General features: G+C 40.6%; 1 protein-coding gene across 13 annotated transcripts in view; it reads right to left on the bottom strand.

The window, feature by feature from the left end:
• Syne1 (spectrin repeat containing nuclear envelope protein 1) overlaps positions 1-24334 on the bottom strand; it is a 443098-nt gene extending 418764 nt beyond the window's left edge. For 6 of the 13 annotated variants that reach the window (XM_047557246.1, XM_047557248.1, XM_047557255.1 and 3 more), the window contains exons 1-2: positions 23816-24329; positions 15706-15994 (exon numbers count right to left, since the gene is read on the bottom strand). In XM_047557246.1, coding sequence (XP_047413202.1) covers positions 15706-15772 — 67 coding nt within the window. In that variant the 5' untranslated portion in view covers positions 15773-15994; positions 23816-24329. Of the gene's footprint in view, positions 1-15705; positions 15995-23312; positions 23504-23815 lie in introns of those variants that run through there. The other 7 variants (XM_047557252.1, XM_047557253.1, XM_047557254.1 and 4 more) reach the window with 4 other exon arrangements.
• Between the last annotated feature and the right edge of the window lie 1123 nt (positions 24335-25457).

Genomic DNA, 25457 nt, shown 5'->3' with positions numbered 1-25457 from the left:
TTACTAGTTTTCCATTTTGGCTTATTTCTCCCTTGGAGAAGTGATGGCATTACATTTCCTAAGTCACATTAATTGGCTACCCAGCAATGAAGAAATTTTAAAACGGGCTCAATTTCTCCTCTTAAATCAGAAAGAACAGGTACTTGGTCCTTCAAAGTTCCAGTTGTCCTTGAAATGTAGAGGCTAATGTTATGCATAACAAGAAATAGTTAAGCTTATTGAACACGTAAAGGCTCACATTCATGTGCAGCTGATAAAGTGACTTTGCCCAGAGGAAACGCATTACAGCCCTTCAGTCCATACTGGAGGCTAATTCAACATTTCCATTATAAAACTCCAGTTTTGAGGTCTCAACAACTGAGCCAATTAAGACCAGCTCCAGACTGAAACTCCACACAGAGCTTTCTGAGCAGAAGCTCTCTTTTCATAGTGCTTAGCACAAAAACAATTTGCCTTTTCTAAGTGCATATCTTTAAAGCCATTTTCATAGTTTTGATTTACATTTGGGGCCTTTATTAATTTTAAAAGATTTTTTTTTCTTCTTCTTGAAGCTAGATACACTCCTTAGAGTAATACTTGGTTCTAAAGAGAAAGAGTAGAGTGTGCCATTCAAGTAGTCCACGCCTTCCCAGAGCCAAGATAAAGCATTGAGTTCAGAAAAGTAACACTGACCCACTGTAACTCCTAATGTCTGGGGCATGAACAAGAGCCAGCTCTCCCCAGCAGAATGGAGAGTAGGGTGGCATTGCAAACCTGTGGTATAAACACACCACGGACACGCTGTGGGCGAGGAAATGAGCAGCTCCGTCTTCCACGGCGCAGTCTGAGGTTTGGCAGAGGAGCAGCCAGTTTGTCATCTACAACCCCGGGGCCATCTGGAGTGTGGCAAGACGGGGAGCTCATTGGCAGTTCTGTCAGATGCGGCCTAGTTCCTAAAACCTGGCGGGAGAATCAGAGTGAGGGAGGGCCAGTACCCAGGCTGGAGAATAAGAACAGCATCAGACAGAAGCCTTTGGGGGCTTCCTCACTAGCCTGGGAGGAACCTAAGCAACTTCCAAAGGTACTCTGACCCTGTCCATAGCAACTTGCAGAAGAATTTTTCAAGAGCGAAATGGTGGTTACAGCTTTTGCAACTTCAACATTCCTCAAGAGCCAGGACACCACCATGAGCTTCAGAGCGAGGTCCCTAAGGTGTGACTGTCCTGGGACACAGGAGATGCTCACTTTACGTGTGACAGGAAAGGGCAATCTGCAGAACGGCACTCTCGACTGCATTTTATGAACAAAGATCGCACAGGTGCAAAGAAATGAATCAATCAGAGAGCAAAGCTTTCAAAAGAAAAAAAGTTCTTATATTTTAATCTATAGACCAACAGCCAGTGTTTACTAGTTCAACTGGCAAGTAAGGACTAAAGAGGAACAAAAGAGAAATTTCTCATGTTTAACAGTCCTAATGAAGCAACAGCTAAAAGTTGATGTGATGAGCTAAAGATCTCCTCTCATGCTCTCACTGTCCCTCTGTATCTGTACCTCTTACTTTTGTTCTCTTCAAAGACACACTGTAGAGACGGTGAGTTTACTAATCCAAACTCATCCAACAAATGTTTAGGGAACTTCACTGTATTTTGCAAAGTTGAAACAGATGCAAACTATGTTCTCCATGACTCCAGTGGTACAAGTACAGGCACCATGGTCTAGACAAATGCCCTCAAAAGGCCCATGTATTAAAGCCTGGGTCCCTGGGGTGGTGCTATTGGGAGGTGCTGTGGACCTTTAGGAGGTGGCCTTGGGAGAAGTTCTTAGATCACTGGGTGCATGCCCTCAAAGTGGACCTGACCTGTCCTCTCTCTCTTGGCTTTTTGGTCTTGAGGTGAAGAGTTTGCTGTCACTCACTCTCATCCTGATGCGCTACCCTCCCCACAGGTCCAAAGAAATAGAGTCACTTGATCCTAGACTGGAAGTTGCAGAGCCATGAGTCAAAAGTTTTCTCTTTGTAAATTAATTACCTCCAGTATTTTATCACAGTAATGGGAAGCTCACTAATGCAACAGACAAATACAAAGTTTATATTATAAGCATACACTAAATGTCAGTCTTGCTTTTCAACTATATAATTAGTATGAATATATCCAGAAATAAGAAATGTAATAGCTAGTTTCTCATTAAGATTATTTAGTAAGACCTAAATGGTTTTGGTGGGAAAATGGATATGAAAATAATATCAACATTAATATTCAAAAGCTAAAAAGGCAACATTTCTTTAAAAAGCATATGATTTTATCATGACAGAAAAATTCCTTACAATTTCCTAACTCTGTAGACAAACAACCTAGGTTCAACTCCTATTTTACCTTAACTAAGTGCATGACTTTGCACTTGTTATTTAATCTTTAGGAATCTGAATTACTCATCTTTTCTCAACAAGTTGATCTTTTAAGATTTTTCCATCTAAAACTATGAGATTCTGTGTCTTTCAGAACATATTTCAACAATTAAGTGTCACCAAGGCAATTTTAAAAATCACAGATCTCTTTTATAGGTAATGTTAAATCGTCAAAATTGAATTTCTAATATAATTACACATCTTCCAAATATTTATAATTTATAATTCATATTTTTTTCTTTTGAGAAGGATCTCACTGTGTTGCCCTGGCTGGTCTCAAACTCCTGGGCTCAACTGATCCTCCTTTCAAGTAGCTGGGGCTACAGGCACTCGACACTGTAAGTGGCTTCAAATACTTATAAATTCTTAATTAAGTTTTATGTAATTGTTGTTGTTACAATAAACCCATAAAGGTATATCCAAGACACTAAGAAATATGCACAAATGTATGACTATCAAGTTATCCCCAAGTTTCCTCAGAGACCAGAGCCCCTCAAATGTCTAGTAGTGACTTGGGTTTATCACTACACCACTCTAAAATTGTTTTTTTTATCTAAAAAAAAAATAAGAACATCACACCATGATCAGTAAGCCCCCTCCAATGTTGTCATGAAACTACTCTTTTTTAAAGTACAAAGTAACAAGAAAAGAAAATATACAAAGCTTCAAAATACATCAGAAATGACACTCCTTCTTTTCTTGATTATTATCACAGAGATAGCAATTATTACTTTAAAAAGGAAGCATAATATCACACAGATGAGACACAGGTATTTTTCAAACTTGTAAAATGAAATAGATATTAAAATGAAATTTGGATACCCACATTTCCAGTCTGGTTTACATATGCTTCATTTGAATTTATTACTGGATTCACTAATGATGCATAGGTCCTAGTGACAATGTAACAGAAGTAGTATCACAACATTAGGATGCAAAATGACCTCAGAATATCTGCTTCCTGGTGTAGGAGAGCCATGAATTTGGCAATGCTTTCTCAAGAAACTGTCTTCACGCCTTTGACTTGCAAATGTAAGAACCAGGCACTCCTCAGGGATTTTTCACAACTTCACTGAATAAGATAAAGTCAAGAGACGGAAGTTTTCTACACATTTTTTTGTATGCCACACATCATATTTCTTACAACTTGACTTACGACTTGACTACATGCTACTAATTATCGGGATAGAGAAATTAAAGGAATGTAATTAATATGAAGATGTCCAGAAATAAGAAAAATAATTGCTAGTCTCTCATCTTGATTATTCAGGATGACTAAATGTTTTGGGTGCAAAACGGGATATTAAGAGTTTTGATTTTCATAATGATCTTTCCTTTTGCAGAAATGTATGGGCAAGTTTCAGTTCACTAAGTGACCACAAATTCCTTTTTATGGTAAGTTCATTTGAATCTAGAGAGATAAGGTTATAAGTGATAAGCCAGCAGAGCATCCAACTTGTGGAGAGATCAGCGATCGTGTCCACAGAGGGGCCATGAGCTCTGGCAAGCACATTTTGTGAGAGCCATGAGTCTTCTCACTCCACTGTCCTGCAGGACCAGTTTCAGGTATGATTTTGAAACAGTTCAGGACTCTCTCCATGTATTGCTCCATCTCCCTTTTGGTTCTTTTTCACCTCTTCTACAACAGTGTAAAGTCTCAGGATCCTAAGTCTCCCAGAGTGATTTCATTGAGGGCTGACCTCACAGGTGTGGTGGGCCACCGGCACAGGTTCCTGTTCTGTTATATATTAAGTTAGTCTTACCCATTGAACAAGAGATTCTCACATTTTCATGTTGTGCTGACCCTGAGACTTTTGTCGCCGACCTTGCCTCCTCTGCATAAAGACCCAGCGATCATTAACAGCCACGCCCAGGACACCTGGGAGGAGTACGGTGACACAGGAATGTTGAGTTGTCCCTCAGTGCTCTGAGACTGGGATCCATCCCTCTCTCCGTCAGACCTCCGTTCATCACTTCACTGCTCTAGAATGCTCTCATTTCATGGCAGAACGAGAACATCAAATCATGAGCCCTAAATCCCCTTCCAATCTGAACAACCACACTCCCTCTGTATAAAACTAGGGACGCATGCTTTTAAGAATAAGATATTTGCAGCTCATGTGGAGTGAAAAAAACCACATGAAAGCAACAGAAACCATTGAGTAGTTTGCTACACTCATCAATTTGCTTAATTATCTGTTTTGTGTTATTCAAGTGTTATTCATTCACTTGTAAATCAAATCTATACTTATCCATCATATCTATCACTCAATTTAAAAATTCTTTGTTCATTATCTTTGCATCCAGGAGACTACAGTTCTGCAAAGACAGAACCTCTCTGAATCATTGTCACAGCTGTACCCAGAAGACTGGAGCAGACATCTCCAGTAAATATTTGTTAACTGTGTGAATGTACAGCCAGCTGAATGGACTAGGCACTTGCTAAAGGTCAGATGTGTGCTCAGTAATGAATATGCAAAGTTGAAAGAGCTACGGCCCCTGCCCTTGAGGTTCTAATGTTCCAATGGGACACAGATAAGAAAAGGAACCCTTACAGACTGAGTATGCTTTAACAGACAGATGGCTCAAAGTAGACCATAAATGAGGGAATCTTTCTCGCTGGCTGGTGTATGAGGAAGGCTGCACAGAGGAGGCAAGGTTGTGCTGGGCCTTGAGGCTTGAGGAAAGCAAGAACGGGGAGGGAGGAACTAGAGGAGACAGAAAGAATGTGGCAAGACCAAGTGAGATCACAGATTAGCTTGAGGGGAGTTGGAAGTGGTTCAGAGAGACCAAAACATCACAGTCTGTGGAGCATTAATAGAATGAAGATAGGAAGATTGGTAAGAGTCCGATAGTGAAGATTCTTTCTGCCATAATGAGTTCATCTTGAAGGTTACCATGAGACACAGAGAATCAGGGAAAGGGACAAGATGAAGGAGTGTTTGGAAAGATCTGTTGCTACATTATTAAGGGTGCAACCCATCCAGGTTTGAGGATAAACTCTCAGAATTCCACATTCTCTTGACTATGAATGCTCATTTCAACCAAAATTGAATAAATTGAGATGAATCTATGAGAACTTTCAGAAAAGTTTAAGAGCTGAAAATGTAGGCTATGAGTATGCAATTAGTATAATTCGTGGCAAAATAAACACTGTAGTTCACAACACATAACAAGATACAGAAAGTATAACCATAGATAATAACAACCACCAAAACAGGATAAACCCTGGGAATCTTAGCAATCTTTCCAAGTTAGTGAACCAGTTAACATAATAATCAAAAAAAGCAGTAAAAGGGATTTAAATGCCATGGGAACAACATTGGTGACACATCTGAGGAGACACACAAACAAAGGGCAATTGTATAATTCAAGGTAAATGATCTTTTGAACATGGGCGGAGACCAGTGTTTAGTAAACATCGAAGATTAATATCAGTAGAGGAAGGAATTGTTTGTTTTTTAATCAAGAGGTCATTGAGAACAATGGGGAAAAAAGAGCATAGGTTACCATAGAAACCATTTTCAAAAATACTTAAACTTCACTACATCCAAAGAATTCAAAATCATACATGGATCATTTGATGCTGAATCTGTTTGGGATAGTCACCAACTTCTTTCAGATGTTTCCATTCATTTACTTGAGAAGAAACAAAGTGCCACTTGACTATCATTAGCATATTGTAACACTGCATATATTCTTTTTAAAATTATTTTATTTTTACAGACCGTATTTTGGTTCATTGTACACAAATGGGGTACATCTTTTCACTTCTATGTTGTGCACGATATAGATTCACACCATTTGTGTAAGCATAAATGTACATAGGGTAATGATGTCTGTCTCATTCCACCACTTTTCATACCACCCCTCATTTCCCTCTACATAGTCTAAAGTTCCTCCATTCTTCTCTCACCGCCCACCCCCGAGTCCCCATTATATATTATCATCCACTTATTAGGGAAAACATTCAGTCTTTGTTTTTTTGGGATTGGCTTATTTCACTTAGCATAATATTCTCCAATTCCATCCATTCATCTGCAAATGCCATAATTTTATTATTCTTTATGTGTGTATATATCACAGTTTCTTTATCCATTCATTTGTTGAAGGGCATCTAGCCTGGTTCCACAATCTAGCTATTGTGAGTTGAGCTGCTATGAACATTGATATGGCTGCATTACTGTGGTATGCTAATTTCAAGTCCTTTGGGTAAAAGTGGGATAACTGCATCTATTCTTATAAAGTAACTTTGAAACTCTTTAAAATAAATGCATGCATGGTTCACTGAACGCCTAACCTAAATAATTGCTTAAACTATGGACTGTCGTCATTCAAAGATCAGGAAATAGGTATTTAGTTGTACATACAGAAAAAGAATGAGTGATATCCTCATTTGCCCCAATCTGAAAGAAAATACAATAGAAATGTCCTCAATTACCCAATTTGGAATGAAAATAAAAGAAAAATAATAGACTGAGATATGAATTGGTTTTGTTTAGCCTTTGAAGATAGATGAGGAATTTCTCACATAAAATTTGGGGTCTAATAATTTTTTGTTTATGGGTGTTCATTATCTTAAAATATGCATTAAGGGGACTCTTGTATTCATGGGTGCATGTATGGTCTTCATCAGGAGCCAACCCAAGGCCCCAGGTCAGATCCAACACAGGCAGGGTTGAATAGCTTCGAGCAAGGTGATTCAGAGCTGGCCCAAAAGTAAATACATCTACCATTTTGCTTAAAGCACTGTTGGGGAGATTACCACCCATTCTTGAAGGAAAGGAAATTCTAGAGTCCTAACAACGTTTCAGACAATTCAAACATGTGATGCCCCACGTTCTCCTTTCTCTTCGTGAAACCCTGCCATAGCGGAGCTAACGGAACAACAACCAATGCCAAGAAAACAGCTCCCACCGACTCCACAATGACATTGTCCAAAACAGGAGCAGGACTGATACTAGTTTCAAATGGAAAGAATCTAGAAAATAATGTCACAGGATGCAGGTGGATGTATGAGGGAGGAGGTGCACAAGGAAGGAAGTCAGGAGGGATGTGACAGACACCCAGGTGCCCACAAGGGCATCAATAGGAGCACCATCCCATGAGAACTGTCCTTGGTTCATAGCAGGGTTCCAACTCCATGAGGGTGGAAGACAGTGCAGGGCTTAAGTAAGAGCCATTTCACCCTTGGGTCTCATTTCTGCTCAATCTCCACATGAAGTAGAGTAGAATTATATTTAATAATCTTTTAAGGACTGACTCTTATCTAATTAACTCCTGAGAACCTTGCTATTCCTTACAGGTCTCACACAAGTCCATTCTTTCATCTTCTGAAAATGATTGGAAACTACAGGCACACGCATTTGCACCTATTCTGACCTAGTATTTGCATATCAAATACACACAATATTTTATACACTAAACATCTACAAACAGGTGCACGTAAACATTACAACACCAAATACGGTCAATCGCTCCCCTTGGGACTCATTCTCCCCTTGCCCTCTGGACCTGCCTTCTTTCCTCTTCCTTCCTCCCACACTGGATAGAGAGTCTGTCCCATAGTGGAAGTCTGTCATTCACCATCCCCTGAAACGTTGGCTTCTCTAACTCAACCTCTTTTCCATCTGTTGTTGCTCCCTGGGTGACATCAACCGGCCCCACAGTTTCCAACACTGTCTCTGTGTTGGGGGCTTCCAAAGGTCTTCTTTCTCCAGCTGTCCTCACCATCCCTGCAGCTGTACATACTAACTCCTTTCTGAGATGTCTCCAGACATCTAAAATGAGTGAGCGAAGCGGGGTTCTCTCCAGTAGTCTTCTTCCATCTCTGTAGTTGGATCTCCTCACTTCCTTTCTGGCTTGTCTACATATCTAAAATAAGTCTTAAATTGTTTTCCTCATCAATTTTTCCTCCCTCTTTCCTTCTTTCAAAGTAAAAACTGAGAGAGCCAACTTTTATTCCTATCTCTCATGTGCTACCTCTTATGCATCTGTGAATTATTTTAGCCATAATTTCAAAATATATCCAGGGTGTTACCACCTCTCTCCCTGTTTAACACCTAGTCCAAACCACGGCTGTCTCTTGACTTATTAAAGTCAGCATGTTATTTCATGATATTACTCCACAATACTTGTGAACCATCCACATTATGAAATGCTCTGTGCCTGCTCCTGTGGAGGGCACTCGCGTGAATCTGACCCACTTTCTGCTCTCAAGGTTTGAACTCTGGGTGTGTGGGTCAGACACATACATGAGACATAATGTGAAGCCATACCAGGTAACTGGTGAGAGGGCTAAAAGGTACCAGAGGAGTCAAGAGGGAGGAGAGAAAGTTGTCATCGCATTAGTGACAAAGTCTTCACTGAGAAGACTGCATTTAAGTTGGTCATTGAAGATTCATCGAGTCTAAATTTCAATTTTAGGAGCATTAAATTTAGCTCATTGCTGAAGGTGGCCCAGAAGGAGACAGAGACAGAGCATCCTCAGAGTACAACAAGTAGTGTCATTTGGCTGAAATGTGAGATTTATAGGGGAGCTTAAATGTTAGGTGTTAGAATAAGTAAGCCAAGAAGTTAATTGAGACTTTAATTGGGAGGTCAAGGCAAAAATCTTGTTACATATGTTTAATGTCACAAGTGACAAGAATAAGGTAGTGCATTAAAAAAATTAACACAGAGGCACTATGACGTGTGGGGATGCTTTACCATTTCCTGCGTGGGCATTAGACTCTGTATATCAGCTGCCACACTCTGCATTCAAGTGCAATATAGAGTATCCACATGACCCATAAGACATATTCACACATGTATAATTTTTGGACCAACTTTGATTTACATTTGACTAGTCGACATAATATTACTTGTGAACCTCTGCTATTTTTGATTCAGCAGTTTTTTTCATTTGTTAGGCAATATTCTAAAGGTTGTTGAAGACCCTGAATATGCAAGACATTTTCTTCACATAACACAATGAATTAAATAACTCTACAAACAGAAAGGCTTGCAGGACTGAGCAGTGTAGAAATGCAAGCATTTTAATACATATAAAAAGCAATATAAACATGGAACTATATTCTTGAGAAGGAAAACTTGTTTAAAGCCTTTAGTCATAAAAACAGTACACACATCTGAGAAGTCCATATCATCACTCATTCAGACAGGATGTGTGTTCTTAAGAGTGATTTTAAATTAAAAACCCCAATACACAAAATTTAGGTAATTTTTTAAAAAGAGAGTGAAGAAATACTATTTAAATGGTTTGTTCCCTTGTTTTTAGATTCCATGACTAATTTTATCTTTGGTTCATTAGTTTAGGAATCATGACTTATTAATTTATTCATCAAATATTTATGTAACTATGATGTTCCAAAATACAAAGAAATGATTCTGGTTTTGTGTCAACTTAGATTTGAGATACCATCACACAACATTCCTGTAGGAAGAGAAAGAGATGAAACCCAAAGGAGAGTTTTACCTAAGTACAATTAATGGGCTTTGATGCTACTTTTTGGTTTTATGCGATGATTTTGTACTGAACAGCTAGCAAATTTGATAGATAAATCTCCAAGGGTCAAAATGCTTTTCTCTTTGGTTTCATTCTAAATCTAGTCAAAAGAGTCAAAGATCAAATTTTGACTTTGTACAGAATCATCTTTTTTATTAACTCATTCTATGTGACATTTGTTTCTATTTTTAAAATTTGTTCTAATTAGTTTTACATGACAATAGAATGGAATATAACTTCTCATTCTTCTGGTTGTACATGATGTAGAGTTACACCGGTCATGTAGTCATATACGCACATAGGGTAATAATGTCTGATTTGTTCTACTGTTTTTCCTACCCTGTATCCCCTCCCCTCTCTTCACTCCCTTCTGCCTAATTCAAAGTACCTCTATTCTTCCCTAACCCACCCTCAACTAAGTGTGAATTAGCATCCACATATCAGAGAAAACATTTGGCCTTTGGTTCTTGGGGATTGACTTATTTTACTTGGCATGACATTCTCCAGTTCCATCTATTTACTGGCAAATACCATAATTTCACCTAAGCCTAAACCCTGCCTCTATGTGACATTTTAGCAGGTACATTTGCATCTTTTTGGCATTGTCTACAAGATTGGGTCAATGTCACCCCACAATACAATACTCAACACTGATGTGTTAACCTGAAAATCCATAAACTTTAATACATTCAAATGAAAAAAGTAGTTGGTAAAGTCAGTCAACCAATGTTTTAAGTAAATGCTAAGCATAAGCACTATGAAAAGTTACAAAGTTCTTTACAATATTGTCACTTTCATGTAAAAACTATAATCTGAAGACTTGAGACATTTATTTTCTTAGATGTGACCTTAAAATGACTCTATAAACCATTTGTTAAATGGATCTCTTTAGTTAGCACTTAAAAGCAAAAAATAGACTAATTATGTGCATTTAAAAATTTAATATGCCCCTATTACACTATTTTCTTATATTTGCTTTTAAGCTTATATAGAAATTGATTAAAGTTACAGAAACACTTATTATTCTTAAGGGCAAATGAAACTCCGCATTGCAGTCTGACTGCTCATCCATAATTCAGGATCCCAGCCTAAAACATTATGCTCAAACAAGCACAAATATTGGCAAAGGTGAAATATTGAACTGCTACAGTAGCAGCTAAATTATGTAGCAATCTGTGTGTGTGTGCTTGAGTTTCCTAGTACTGGGAATAAAAATTAAAAGCAGAAAAATAGTCCACAATAATAGCTGTAGACTAAATAAGCAAGATAGTAAAGCCAAGTTGCCATTATTTAGAGTGACATTCTCTTTATTTGTTATTCATAGTTCTGAAATGACAGTAAAACCCAAGGGGGCGGGTGGGGATGGGGACAAAAACAGTAGTTATTCATTATCTATCCAGGCAGAGAAAAGGGAATTCTATAAGAATGTGTTTATGAAGTTGAATTTTGAAAATGGCAAGCAAGTCTGATTCTCTTTAAGCTTATAGGAATTTATCTTCCCTCAAGTAAATTTCCTCATTCGTCTTAATTATCTGGGCAATAAAGCCAGCCCTCCACTTATTAGGATCTCATTCACTTGTTTGGAGGTTCCAGCCAGCCCATAAACAAGATTTATAAATACCCTTAGTAGATGACAGGTCTCTTCTCTCCGGAAGGGCTGGCCCCTGTGTGGGTGCAAAGCATCAGTAAGGACTAACTGTGAGAACTGAAAGCAGGAAAAAGCCACATTGCCCTCTGAATCAGCAGTTAACCCAGAGGATGGACTTGTTAACAGACATACCCACCAGATCACTTTCACTTCCTGTCATTTCACTTTGCATCCTCTGATGTTGACCAGGTGTGTCCCATTTTGTAGCAAAGCAGATCTTACATTTGTAGCCATTGATAATCTACATACAGTAGGTAATTGAAGCTTAGGAATTTTCTCTCCTGAATTTTAAGGCTAATTTTTCTAACTCTGTCAGGTACCCTTTTGATTTGTTATAATTTTGCAGAAAGGAAGAATAATTAATACAATAAGTATAGTCACCTCTTTATGTAATAAAATTACTAGTTTCATACAGCACTGAATACATTAGACATTAACATTCTTCCCCAAATCTGGATGATTAGTAAAATTTAAGAAAGATGAACAATAAATTACCAAGCTGTGACTTCTTATCCAGTGTTCTCCTGTGACTATTGGAACAGCTCAACATACCACAGCTATTCCAACAGTTTGTAAAGCCCCTTGTAGATTAGCTCATGAGAGTCACAACACAATTCTGAGATTGTAAGCTGGGTGGGAGCCGTTCATATTTTACAAATGTAGCACCTACATGCGTAGATGTTAAATAGGGAATCCACTGCCCGGGCCCAGTGTGCAATGAAGATGGGGCTCCTGCTCTTTCCCCCACTCCACTCATTTCTCAATAAAAAACACATATATATCCATTATTTAAAAAAATAATAAAACATGCCATCAGTACTCTTAATTCTCCTCCCACCCCACCCATGACCTTAACGAAAGGACTTCCATTCAAACCAAGATCAGAATGACGAGTAGTGATTGTAGAACCAAAAACTGATGCTAATACTAGACAAAGGTGCCAAAAATATACAATGAAGAAAAGATAGCCTCTTCAACAAATGGTGCTGGGAAAACTGGAAATCTATATGCAACAGAATGAAACTAAACCCCTATCTCTCACCCTGCACAAAAATCAACTCACAATGGATCAAGGACCTTGAAATCATACCAGAGACCCTGCATCTTATAGAAGAAAAAGTAGGTCCAAATTTTCAACTTGTTGGCTTAGGATTAGACTTCCTTAATAGGACTCCCATAGCACAAGAAATAAAAGCAAGAATCAATAACTGGGACAGATTCAAACTAAATAGCTTTCTCTCAGCAAAGGAAACTATCAGCAATACGAAGAGAGAGCCTACAGAGTGGGAGAATATCTTTGCCACTCATACTTCAGATAGAGCACTAATTTCCAGAATATATAAAGAACTCAAAAAACTCTACCCGAAGAATACAAATAACCCAATCAACAAATGGGCTAAGGATATGAACAGACGCTTCACAGAAGATCTACAAGCAATCAACAAACATAAGAAAAAATGTTCAACATCTTTAGTAATAAGAGAAATGCAAATCGAAACTACCCTAAGATTCCATCTCACCCCAATTAGAATGGCGATTATCAAGAATACAAGCAACAATAGGTGTCGGAGAGGATGTGGGGAAAAAGGTACGCTCATACATTGCTGGTGGGGCTGCAAATTAGTGCAACCACTCTGGAAAGCAGTGTGGAGATTCCTTAGAAAACTTGGAATGGACCCACCATTTGACCCAGCTATCCCACTCCTCGGCCTATACCCAAAGGACTTAAAATCAGCATACTACAGAGATACAGCCACATCAATGTTCATAGCTGCTCAATTCACAATAGCCAGACTGTGGAACCAACCTAGATGCCCTTCAATTGATGTATGGTATATATATATACAATGGAATATTACTCAGCTATAAAGAATAATAAAATTATGGCATTTGCAGGCAAATGGATGAAATTTTTTTTGAGATTGGTTTATCTCACTTAGCATGATATTCTCCAAAGGACGAATGATCTCACTGATAAGCGGGTGAAAACATATAATGGGGGGTGGGGGGGCAAGAATGGAGGAAGGAGGGAGGGACTGTATAGAGGGAAAAGAGGGGTGGGGAGGAAGGAAAAAATAAGAGAATGAATCAAACATCATTACCCTATGGAAATGTATGATTACACAAATGGTATGCTGTTACTCCATGTACAAACAGAAACAACATGTATCTCATTTGTTTACAATAAAAATAAATTTAAAAAAAACTGATGCTAAGTGATTTCAATTTTTCTCTTCACAACATTCCTCTGTTGTCAATGTGTGTCTCATCCAGAGAAGTTTAATAAACTTGAGGGGAAATCTGCTTTATAACCTAAATTATCTTCCCTATACCTTTGTTCTTTTGTAAAGAACCTATAGGTTTCCTTTCTATCTGTTCATAATTGCCATAACTGAAATGGTTCAGTAATTTGCCCTCAGGCACACAGTGAAGACAAACATAGACAGAAGAATGAACTCCAAATCCAGTGTCCCATTTACCCAAATCAAGATGCTCAATTAAAATGTGAGCTCCCTGCTTCTGGGCAGACACAATCGGATAATTTTTCAGCCTAAGGAAAAAGGTCTCTACCTATATATTCAGTAAAGATCTGTTTTTTTTTTTTTCTTTTTCATTTTCTCTTTTTGGTACCAGAGATATAGAACCCAGAGGTGCTTTAGCACTAAGATACATCCCCAACCCTTTTTATTTTTTATTTTGAGACAGTGTCTTGCTAAGTTGCTTAGGGCCTTGCTAGAAAAGATCTGTTCTTTAATTGAACAAGACTCTCTGGCATGACAAATGGAATTGATCAACAACAAACTCAAAACAAGTCACCTTTCACACTAAGGTATCACAAGTAACCCTGGGCAGGTGCATAGAATGACCACAGATGCACTCAGACATCTTGGCAGTGTCAGGTCAGACATGAAGAAACTGATCCAGATCGACATGTCCTGATTTTCTATGAGCATATTCTGGGCCATGAATGTTCAGATTTAAGAGCTCAGTGTGTATTTTGAAAATCAAGAACTCTTCACTGGAATTTACTGCTGTGCACATCAAATATACTGTAAGCAAAGGAAGTGGGATCAAGACACCATCTTGCTATGGTGCAAAACCACAATGGCCATTTGTTGCCAGTACTAGAAAACTTGAAAGTCAAACTATAGCATTATTTTTAAGCTCTCTGGACAAAGGTTAGAGTAAATCCCTTGTAAATTTGAAAATCTTTGTATCCTGAAAGTATACATCAGAGCATTGGGATTAAGACTAAAAAGCAACATTTTCACATACATCCAGGAGATAATTTGTTTTATGGTTCAAGGATTACATTCATTTAAAGAAAACTGAGAATTGGAAGTTCCCTTATGAACTGACATAATGATTCACTATTAATTCTCTTCTAGAAGACAATTCACTGTTAGAAAAAGAGCATCCGCAAGAAACCCAGAACTGTTGCCACTGACCATTAATGTCATGTCCTTTCATCTCTCAGAGCCTCTTTTGCCTTACTTTGTTAATAACTTTGTTTTGTTTTGTTTTTGGTTGTTGTGGTGTTACAGGAGGTTAAATCCGGGTGTACTCTACCACTGACTTATATCCCCAGCTCTTATTGTTTTATTTTGAGATGGGGTCTCTATGTTTCTCAGGCTGACCTAGAACAAGCCATCCTCCTGCCTCAGCCTCCCTAGTAGCTGGGTTACAGTTGTGTGCCACCACATTCAGTTTTTGTTAAAAACAAAACAAAACAAATAAACAAAAGCTTCTAGATGCTTGAGGACTTCATCGCTGGTAAATGCACTCACTACCTGGCAACAGTACATGACTGTGTCCAGGCACTACCATTGCTGTTATTGAAGGAGAGCATCAGTACAGTTGGCAATGGCTCTGATTTCCCAGCTGGGGATCGAAGGGCCATTTGGATCACACGAATGCAGACAGAATCACCCAGACCCACATCTTTGTCTCTTCCTTCTACATAAAAAGACTCATCTTAAAACAGCATGGACTTGTTAAAAAACAATGGAAGAAAAGATGTCCAGTCTATCATTTGCTCTTCTTTGCTTTGCTTTCAATTCATAAAATTGAAAAAAAAAAATCTAAGCAAATGTAGATTCTCAGTTATGTTGGTATTTGGATATAGAAGTATACTTTTTAAAAAACACTGAAATTTCTGCCCCTTACCTTGCAGCCTCTGCATCACATTGGCAATGTCCCGAGGAGAGCGCGAGGTGGCTCTGGAGCTTGCCATGGTCCCTCCTGTGGCATGAAACCAAGACCACCGATAGGCTCCTCCCCCAGGAGCACAGGACTATGCTGCTCCGGAAAACATGAGAGGACTTAGTAGACGTGAGGAGTCACAGAGGAATCCAAGGTACTGGCAGCAGTCAGTGAGTGAGGTCTCCAAAACATTGAACCACTTCTTCTTTTCTTTTTTTGTTTTAAGACCACCCTCTGAAATGAACTCTGGAATCTGAAAAATAAAACAAGAAAAGGTACAATTAAAAAAAAAATCTACCTAGGTCATTATAGTGCTAAAAGGAGAACTCTTTTCATTCAGTTTGAATGACTGATTCATTATCAACTGAAATAGCCAAAGTAAAGAACATTTATAAAGTCCCATGCAAATGTTAGAAGTTTCTATGATATCTGACAAAATACATAAATTGGGCCTAAAATAAAATTGGTTGCCGAAAGGAGAAATGCAAACTTTCATTCCATATTTTCTTTTCGAACTATAAACTTTACCAATCTATGAACTCTATACTCAAAACACTGAGCACTATTTCTCAGTATTCACAGGTTCTTTATCTATGCTATTTTGGCTGTTTTGCAAACACTTTGCTCTGTTTTGTTGTACAGTTTCCAGGAATGAGAGCAAATCATAGCTCCTAATAACAATTTGATGAATTAAAAGAGTATAAGTGTAAAAATGATTGCATTCTCAAAATCTGACTTTTAAACATTCTAAATTTAGACGACAAAATGGGTCGGATTTTGCTTTCTTCTTCCCTATACAGAAAGACTCTAAAGTAGGTTGTAAGGCTGAAGTGGTGTGGACTAGTCAGAGGACATTGCTCGTCTCTTTCCTGAATTCTCAGCTTTGGTCAAGTGTAACTGGTCATTCAGGAGTTGGGCGGTGAACTAGAGGTAGGTGAAGTTGGAGGAGTCTTGACATTGGGCAATGTACTTTGAACAAGGGTTGCTAACCCAAGGACTTGTCTTGCCATGAACAAGATAATCAGAAGAGAGGGCTGAATAATGCACCCAGAGAAAGGTACTTAACCAAGGGCCACAGAGGAGGTCCACATGAGCCTGATATTCTACTGCAATTCACACTGTACCTCTGGGTTATGATGATGATGATGATGATGCGGGAAAAGAAATAGGGGTGGGAAGAAAAGAAGGAGGGCATAACCTAAAGAAGGACCAGCATATGTGCATGTGTTGGCCCACCTGCCCAAAGGAAAGGAAGAGTCTATGCACACTACAAAATTATGCCATAATCTAAATGTCTGGTCCTTAAAACAGCGTGATTTATGATGAATTGGTTAGGTAATAGAGTATCTACAAAATAAAATTGACCTTAAATGGCATTATTAATACCTGTATATATTGGTCTCTGGTTTGAATGCATACATGCAAAGCTAATAATATTTTTTGGACTACCATTTTAAAAAGGATGCAAAATATTGCACACAGCTACTGCTACTGCCCTGTGCTTAAAAATAAAAGGAACTACAGGAGCAAGAAGCAAGAAGGCCTCATTAACTGCTCACTTTTCCAGTTAGAGGGCAGAGAGGAGTGAATGGTGTCAAGTAGTAGGAAGATAAAGGCAGACCTATCTCAGCCACTTGAAAGCAGATTAGTAGGAGGAGGACCAGGTACTTGGCACCTTCTAGGCTAGAGGGCTACCTCTCAGTGCGTGGCTCCCCAAGAGATTCTCAGAAGGAAAATAATTATTTATGGCTGGGTTATTGCATATCATGTCCTACAACTCTGCCAAAATCGTGGGCCCAATAGCAGCCTGTTTCTTTGGGGACTATTCCCACCTGCCCATGCATAAAAGCTACCCTAACTTGGGAAAATCACAGTGAGAAGTGCCTGAGGAAACTTACAACTGTCTTTTTCTCTAAGCTGTTAGAAAGTTAGGTTCCAAAAATGCAAGAGTATAATTTTCTGAAATCTATCTACGTCCGTAAGATCTGTCAATATTATTATCTGCATACATTCTAAGCAAGGATGAGGAAAGAAAGGCACTTCAGTCCAGTTGCCCTACATTAGGCCCCCACCTTTAATCAAGAAGTACAGAATTAAAAGGGATTTCTGCAAGTCGTTGCATTACAGATCCCTCTGCTTCTTCCCTCTTCCGGTCCCATTCATGTCACAGAAAAGATTAATTCTAACATCAGTTAATCTCTACTTGTCTCCAGTATGCATCCAGTCTTACTGCCACAGCATAACTAACACACTGAGTGACAGGGTCAATGCTGGAGCTACCAACATGAAAATGACCCCGACTCTACTTTTGAGGAACTTAGAACATAATGGAAAAGACAACAAAGAGAAGACAATACAAAAATCCCAGGGGCAAGTGCAAGTATAAAGATGGAGGGCTAGAGAGGAGAGGGCTATGCCAATCTGGGGGTTCTGGGAAATTCTCCTGGAAAGGAGCTAACACCTGCACTCAGTCTCAGTCAATGAGTTAGAGATAGGTGAAAATATGGATGATACTTTCCAGGTAGATTGGCCAGTTTGAACAAAGGCATGGGCATGAGACGTAGTATGAATCCTATGTGGAACAGTCAATTGCCTGACCCTGAAGGCCTCTGCCAGTTGACACCCTGGCAAATGAGGGAGTGGCCAGATAGTGGGGGTCCCTGCATACCATGCACAGAAGAATGGTTCTGATTTTCTAGGAGGCAACAAGAAACCATCAGGGGACCTTGGGCTGGAAGTGAGAAGGCATGATTTAGATGAATAGCTATAGTGTTTAAGGGTATATTTGAGGTGGTCAAGGCTGGAAGACCAGTTAGGGAGGTTATGTCAGGAATTCAAACAGGAGAGGATGAAAGACTGACACTGGAGAGAGGGGAGGGCCTGAGAGTAAAGACAAGGCTGAAGAACCTCCACCAGGCAAATTTTATAAGACTTGGTGATTGGTCAGCTGGGGTAGGAGGGTTGGCGGGGGAGTATAGGTGGAAGGAGGCAGGATTTCCAGGGTGGACAAGGGAGACTGAGGAGTCTCAGGGGATGCTCAGGATTCATGGTGCCATTAGTGGAGCTCTGGAGGAGGAGCTGCACCAGGTTCCCCTCCAAATACCTCTCACACTATATCCCCCTGTCTTTGGAGCAACTCTGTAAAGCCACTTCTTCATTGCTCCTTTGCCTTGCCTCAGAGGAAATGCTCCCAGCAAACCCAACACATCACTCATCAAGGACCCCCAGCCCACAGGAAGCCCTTCCTAGAAGTATGTGCACACACCAGCATGGTCTCCCTCAATTCCTCTGGAGCAGTAAAACTCCACACCAGCACCAATACACGCTGGCCTACACTCTGCACCATTGTTCATCTTGCTTTAATCAGAACATGAGCATTTTGCTGGAATAGGAACTCTAACTGGTATTGTTTTCATAACTCATACATTGGCAGCCAGCATATTCCTGGGCACACACGATACCCTCAGTGTGCAGTTTTGTTTTGTCAAATCGAGTTCATAATACTTTATGTGGGAGAGACGAGACCCAGAAAACCCCTCGCTCCCCAGCACAACAGAAGTTGGTGCAACATCCTTCCTTTCTCAGGCCTAAGATAAACCATTTTGCTTTCATCATTCTTTATACACAGGCCTTATATTATAAAATTAGGGTTTTCGTGCTTCTTAATTATATTTTAATTTTGTGTCATGTGATCTGATAAGAAATTTAAAAATAATAAAAATAATGCAATACAAGGAAACTGGGATTAGGAGATACAAATTCTAGGCTTAACTTTGTCCCAACTAGTGGGGCAATTTTGAGAAGGCTCTATGCACGGATGTCCTTGTCCTCAACAATCACTTGTTGGACAGAGAACGGTACAGGAAATGCACAGACTAGATGAAGAAAGACTAGGAGCACACTCTTAATTCTGTCTCTATGATCTTAACAAAGGTTAGCTTTTCTGAGTCCTTGTTCCTTCATCTGTAAAATGAGGTTAATTTATGTGAAATTAGGTTACATTTTATCCTATTTAAAAAGTTTCAAGAAGGTAAATCCCAGTGCTAGGGCTGTAGTTCAGAGGTAGCGTGCTTGCCTAGTACGTGTGATGCCCTGGGTTCAATCACCAGTTGTGCCTAAGTAAATAAATAACCTGTGGCATGCAGTTGAGTTTCAGCAAATTACTGGTTTCCATTTTCCTTCCATTGTCCTCAGTTTCTCCACCAGCAATTTGAGAAATGACCCTCAAATTGAAAGATATCCCCAAAGGTGCACTTTGATTCCAAAACTAATGGTAGCACAAGTGACGGCTAAAACTATAGGTGAATAATCATAAGAACCTCAAACCAACTAGTTATATAGTTGCATTCTCATTGTGGACATGACCTACAGAACCAGATCACCAAAGGAAGATACAGAACAACCAATAAGTTCACAATCCCAGGGTGTTCAAAGGAGTTTTTCATAGGAGCAGGATATTGTGCGGTAAGGGGTTAGGGAATGAAGGGTTAAACCAGGTACTTGGATGGAAAGGGAGAACTGGACAGACACTGATGGATCACATACCTGCACCATCTCCACATCTCTCCAGAAGAAGGAATTAAGAAAAGGCAGTTAAGTACGTTTACCATACTTAGCAGAGAGGTAAGATCCTGTATTTATTATTTCACAGCCAATATTATATTGAGAAACTATTTGTAAGGGACCATGGTGTACACTGAAATGGTGAACAAGAAAGACAAATGCCTCTTTGAGCTTATATACCAGAGCGGGTGATGATATAAACACTATGGCCACAAGTCAGGGTGACTTGTAATGGAGACGCCCAGGCCACTGTGGACACAAACAGAATACCCAATCAATAACTGTCTGCTGCACTCAGAGGTGCAGGATGCAGAGGGAATTTCGACTTTGTGCTATTTGGGATTCTCTTGGCTGATTGACAGTCTCTTCTTACACCAATACCTGTGAAAAGCACAGTCCTGAAGCATCACAACTCAATTTGTCCTGTCTTTACCCAAAATGTATCATAGACTACCATGGCAGTATCTTATTTGTGCAACTAGAAAGGAATACACGGAGGAAACAGTAGGAAAAACACTACCGGGCCACAAGAATATGCCTTAAGACAACACAACCAAAATTTTAGATATTAGGAAACTATAGTAGAAAATTCCAAACCTGAAAAATTTAAATAAAAGAAGAACAGAGACCATAGACACATAAAAAGATTCATAGCAGTATGATATCTGAATATTGCTTAATTATATATCTAAGTATGTACATGAAAGCCATAATACTGAAATTCACTACTAAATTAAAAATGTAAAAGCCATTTCAACAACCCCCCTTTAAGTCTTTTACTGGCTTATATTCACATAAGTCTCTAATTTTAAATTTAATTATTTTTTCTGCTCTACCCCTAGTAATGACACTTCTTAATAAACATTAAGATGACTAAGAAGTAGGAAAGAGGAGGGACATCACTGGTTTAATATAAAAATATTACTAATATATGTATGCAGGTTATCAGTAAATAACTCTGTTCTTCACTATTATGAATTATTCAGGAAAATGATAAGAAATGGTCCTTTCCCTAGAAACACAAGAATACCAACAAGGAAGCACAAGACAAAGTATAGAACAGACCAGCATAAAAAGCATTCAGTGTCATGATGCAAATGATTTTGTAAGCTGGAAATATAAATTACACCCAAAGATAACTGCTGCCTTCTTTCCATACCTTGCTCAATATGTATTTCACCCCTTACCCAACATTAGTTCTCGTTTGATTACACCCCAAGGAAGGACACTGAAGATATGTCCCCACAGAGGCATCTTGGGTGCTACACACCAGTCACACTCAGGCTACAGGGTGTGGCTGCAGTAGGCAGATCTGCAAAAATGTTACCCACCTTGCCCTGACTTCCTGTTACAGTCTCACCTCCTGACAGCCGCCAGAAGCCTGTGCGGCATAATTATCAGAGAATAGGACCCAGCAAAGCACCAAGCAGTTCTAGAAATTTTTCAAATGGTAAAATAGTTTTTTCCAATCCCCGCTCCCTGGTAGGAAGGAATCAAGTGAAAAGAGTGCTCACTTGGGAACAATAAGGACAGAAACAAACCATTTTGTGGAAAATCATTAGTTAAGAAAGATAAAAGTAAGGCTATAATGTAAGAGTTGATGGACTATTTTTTCAAAGTCTAGCAATATTATAATCATGGTCAGTCTGAGCATGTTTTTATTTTTTTATCTTCAACAAGAAACATTAAGTTAGTAGTGATTCGGTACATTTTGTTCTAAATCTGCCACAAAGTAATCAACAGACTCAAAAGCACAAGAAAAATAGTTATGTATTTTAGTGCACTATTCTGATGAGAGCAGGAACTTTTTATCCATGTTATTAATCTTTTGCATCATGGGGAATAGAAAAGCTTTCACAAAGAACAATCCTCATGACTCACAATTAAATCAGCATTTTATGCAGATGTAGGTCATATTAATAACCTTAGCTTGATTTAAAATTAGTAGGCATTCTCTTACATAGGACTGACTTTTGTATATGAATCCTACCTTTAGGAAAGTAGTTCTTAGATCAAGACAAATAAATTTGCATTAAAGAACAGAAAATAATGCATTTGGGGCTTTCTTCATGTTGATAGAAAAAAATATTCGAGATGCATAAGTTTTTCACTCCAAACTGAAGAGCTCAGAAATGAACAACACGGGCTGCTGAGGTTTCATAGCTGATATTTCTTGGCTGTACCTGACTCTTAACGGCAGAGGCCTGAACTTCCAGCATCAAACCCTGTTATCCCAAGCAGCACCCCCAATCTCCTTTCCCAGGGGGCTTTCCTTTCTGGGTCTGACGGCTGCTGCATTTTGCACTAAATTCTGCCCTTTGCGATGCACCTGCCCCGCTGTGAACCACCATTTCCCAGAACTCCTCGGGCAGCAGCGCCGAATCGGTCTGAAACATGTCTATCTGGAGAGGAGATGAAAGTTATCTTGCCCTCTAGTGTAGGCGCTGCCTGGAAGCGACTGCACCATGACAGCGCCGGGGGAGTCGCCCGGGCCTCGGCGCGGTCTGCAAGCCCTGGGCTCCGCTACCCATTTTCCCTCCCCCTGCCTTCCTAAAATAGTCCAGGGGTGGAGGAAGGGAGGCTCCTAGAAATTGCTCAACGCCCTCCATCTCCCATCAGATAGTAGCAACAGTACCGACCATCACAATAAGAGGGTGGCCGCCTCTGCCTCGGTGTCGTGAGAGCCCAGGGGATGTGCCACAGCGGAAGCGACGACTCAGAGAGGGGGATATTCATAGGGAGATCTACGTACGAGATGCAGAGGCTCCCACCTCCTCATCTCCTCACCCATGAGTGTCACACACGTACGCGCACCACCGCCACCCTCTCCTCCCACCCGGCACGCAGAGCCTCAGCCTCAGCGTGCAACACAAACTTGCTGACGATTTGCCTGCAATTTGTGCGCCCTGCACACGTCTCCCTCTCTCCCTCTCTCTCTGTCTGTCCTTCCCTCTCTGTCTGTCCTTCCCTCTCTCTCTTCTTCCTATCTTATTTATTTATTTTTTTACCTTTTCCCGGCCTCGCTCAGGTTCCAGGCAGCGAGGCGACGTGAGCGACTGCCTCCTCCCGGCTCCCTGCGGCGGGACCCGGGGTGAGCGGCTGCGCGCCCGCCCTGTCGCCGGCGCCCGGGCGCGGTCCGCAGGGCTGCAGGGAGCCCGGCCGCCCTGGCGACAGAGTACAACAATCCAGCCGCGCTCGGGGCCGGCGCTCACCCCCGGGCGCGCACACACTCGCTGCTGCGCCGCCGCTGGCTGCTCTGCCCTCCCTCCGCGCTCAGTTCCTCCCCCGGCCGCACTCTGGGGGGTTAGGCCTCCCCCAACTCCCGCCCCCCGCAGCCCGCGCTCCAGCCCCAAGGGAAGGTTGCCCGGGAAGGTGCAGCCTCTGGGCAGGGGCCTCCGCTACCCCCGGCCCGCCACACCCCCTCCCAGCCCCGCGCCGGCTCCGGGATGCGCGGGTCCCTGGCGGAGCTGGGGGCGGGGACCTGAAGTCCGGCTTCCAGGCTTCTCCCTACCTCGGAGAGATGCTTGGCCTCAGCTCTTCCTCTGCAGTCGCAAAGTCCTTCTGTGTGACCTAACCTCTTGGCAAGCGCTGGTACGGGTCCTGCTCCAGGTGGTCGAGGTGGGAAGGAAATGTCCCAGAGCGCGGGGACCTGCTGCCTCCGCTGCTAGCGGAGCTGTGAGGTCCCGGCCGCCAACTATTGCTCAGGGTTCCACCGCCCGGTTGACCTCCGGAGCCGAACCTATCTTGACAGACCGGGAGGTTCCCAGATGGTCCCAGGAAGGACGTGATGCAGTTCCAGGAACACACTCAGCCGGCTCCTTTTAAATCCACCTCCAAGAAGATTCGAACAGCTGACCTTTGGGCTGTCAAACCAGTAACAATTTGAGGAGACTAGAAGGGCTGTATAGATTTTTGTTGCTGTTTTTTTTTTTTTTTTAAGCTTACATTTCTTGAGATGGCATTTGAAAATTAATTCATAATTCTTTTTAAAAATTCTTATTATTATTATTACAATGCTAAAAAGAACATCTTTGGGTCCTTCAGACTTGCCATGAAAATTGTGGAGCCATTTGAGACTCTTCCCACAAGTCCTTCCAGTTGTGTAGGACATTCCAGGGTTGCCTAGGAGCTTTCAGGAGACTTTATTTTGTTGTGGTTTTACTGTTTCCAAGCAAAGTCAAACAAAGTTTCTCTCACTAACAATGAAGTTCAAGTCCAACAGGATTACTGCAGTTAAAGTTATTGAAACTATGTTGCAAGAATCTCAAAAATAATAATTACTCCTTGAATCTTCAATCTTAACAAAACCATTCTTATTTTCTAAATTTGCTGAAAGAATCAATTTATAGTGTGAAGTTTCTGCCTCCTGCCTTTCCCTCACCTGCAGCCAACATTCCTGCTATTAGCTTTCCATTTCCTTCGAATTCTCTTTTTCTGGATCCCATCGAATAATAATATCTGAAACAAATCTGGCAAGCCAATCTGATGTATTCTCTTTCCTTGAGTTTACTATTTTTTCAAAAAATTAAGATTCCAATTATTGGCTAATTGCAAAACTTGATCTATCAGGAGATTGGGGCTAGAGGAGCAGGGTGGTATTTTGCGATGATATCAGTGGTACCTGGCCCCTGCCTGAGGGTGACATACATAAAAGCTGTTCTGAGTCCCATGTGGAAATCACTGCCGGAGCCTGAGTGTTCCAAGTCACCAGACTGGGTTCCAGACTTGAGGTCCCTAAGAAGGCAAGGACTGGACTGTCTCAGTTCTCACTGTTCATCCTCCTTTCATAGAAGGAATTGCCTCCGCGGGCTTGCTTTGGAATACCGGGTGGGAAGGTTCTCTACAAACCTGAGATTCTGTGTGTTCAGCAGCTGCTTTTGCCATTGACTTACTCGTGAAGGGAGTTAGCTACTTAATACAAGCTTGAAACATCTCTCGCATCAACTAAAATTCCTTAGTTAGAGCTAATCTCTGTTCTCCCAGGCTCAGACAGACAGGAACTTAGAGATTCAGGCTGGCATTTGTTCCCTGTTGAACCAAACTTCTAGTCTCAGCTCATTTGACTTTATCTTCCTCAGAAGCACTAAGCATATTTTAGACTTTTGAGAAGGACTTGTCTTTTTCAGACTTCCCAGGGAAGGGTGTTGTTACTC

The sequence above is a fragment of the Sciurus carolinensis genome, chromosome 7 (genome assembly GCF_902686445.1).
Source record: "Sciurus carolinensis chromosome 7, mSciCar1.2, whole genome shotgun sequence".
Classification (NCBI taxonomy): Eukaryota; Metazoa; Chordata; class Mammalia; order Rodentia; family Sciuridae; genus Sciurus; species Sciurus carolinensis.
Note: the sequence above shows the minus strand (reverse complement) of the source record. Positions and strands in the feature narration are given on the sequence as shown.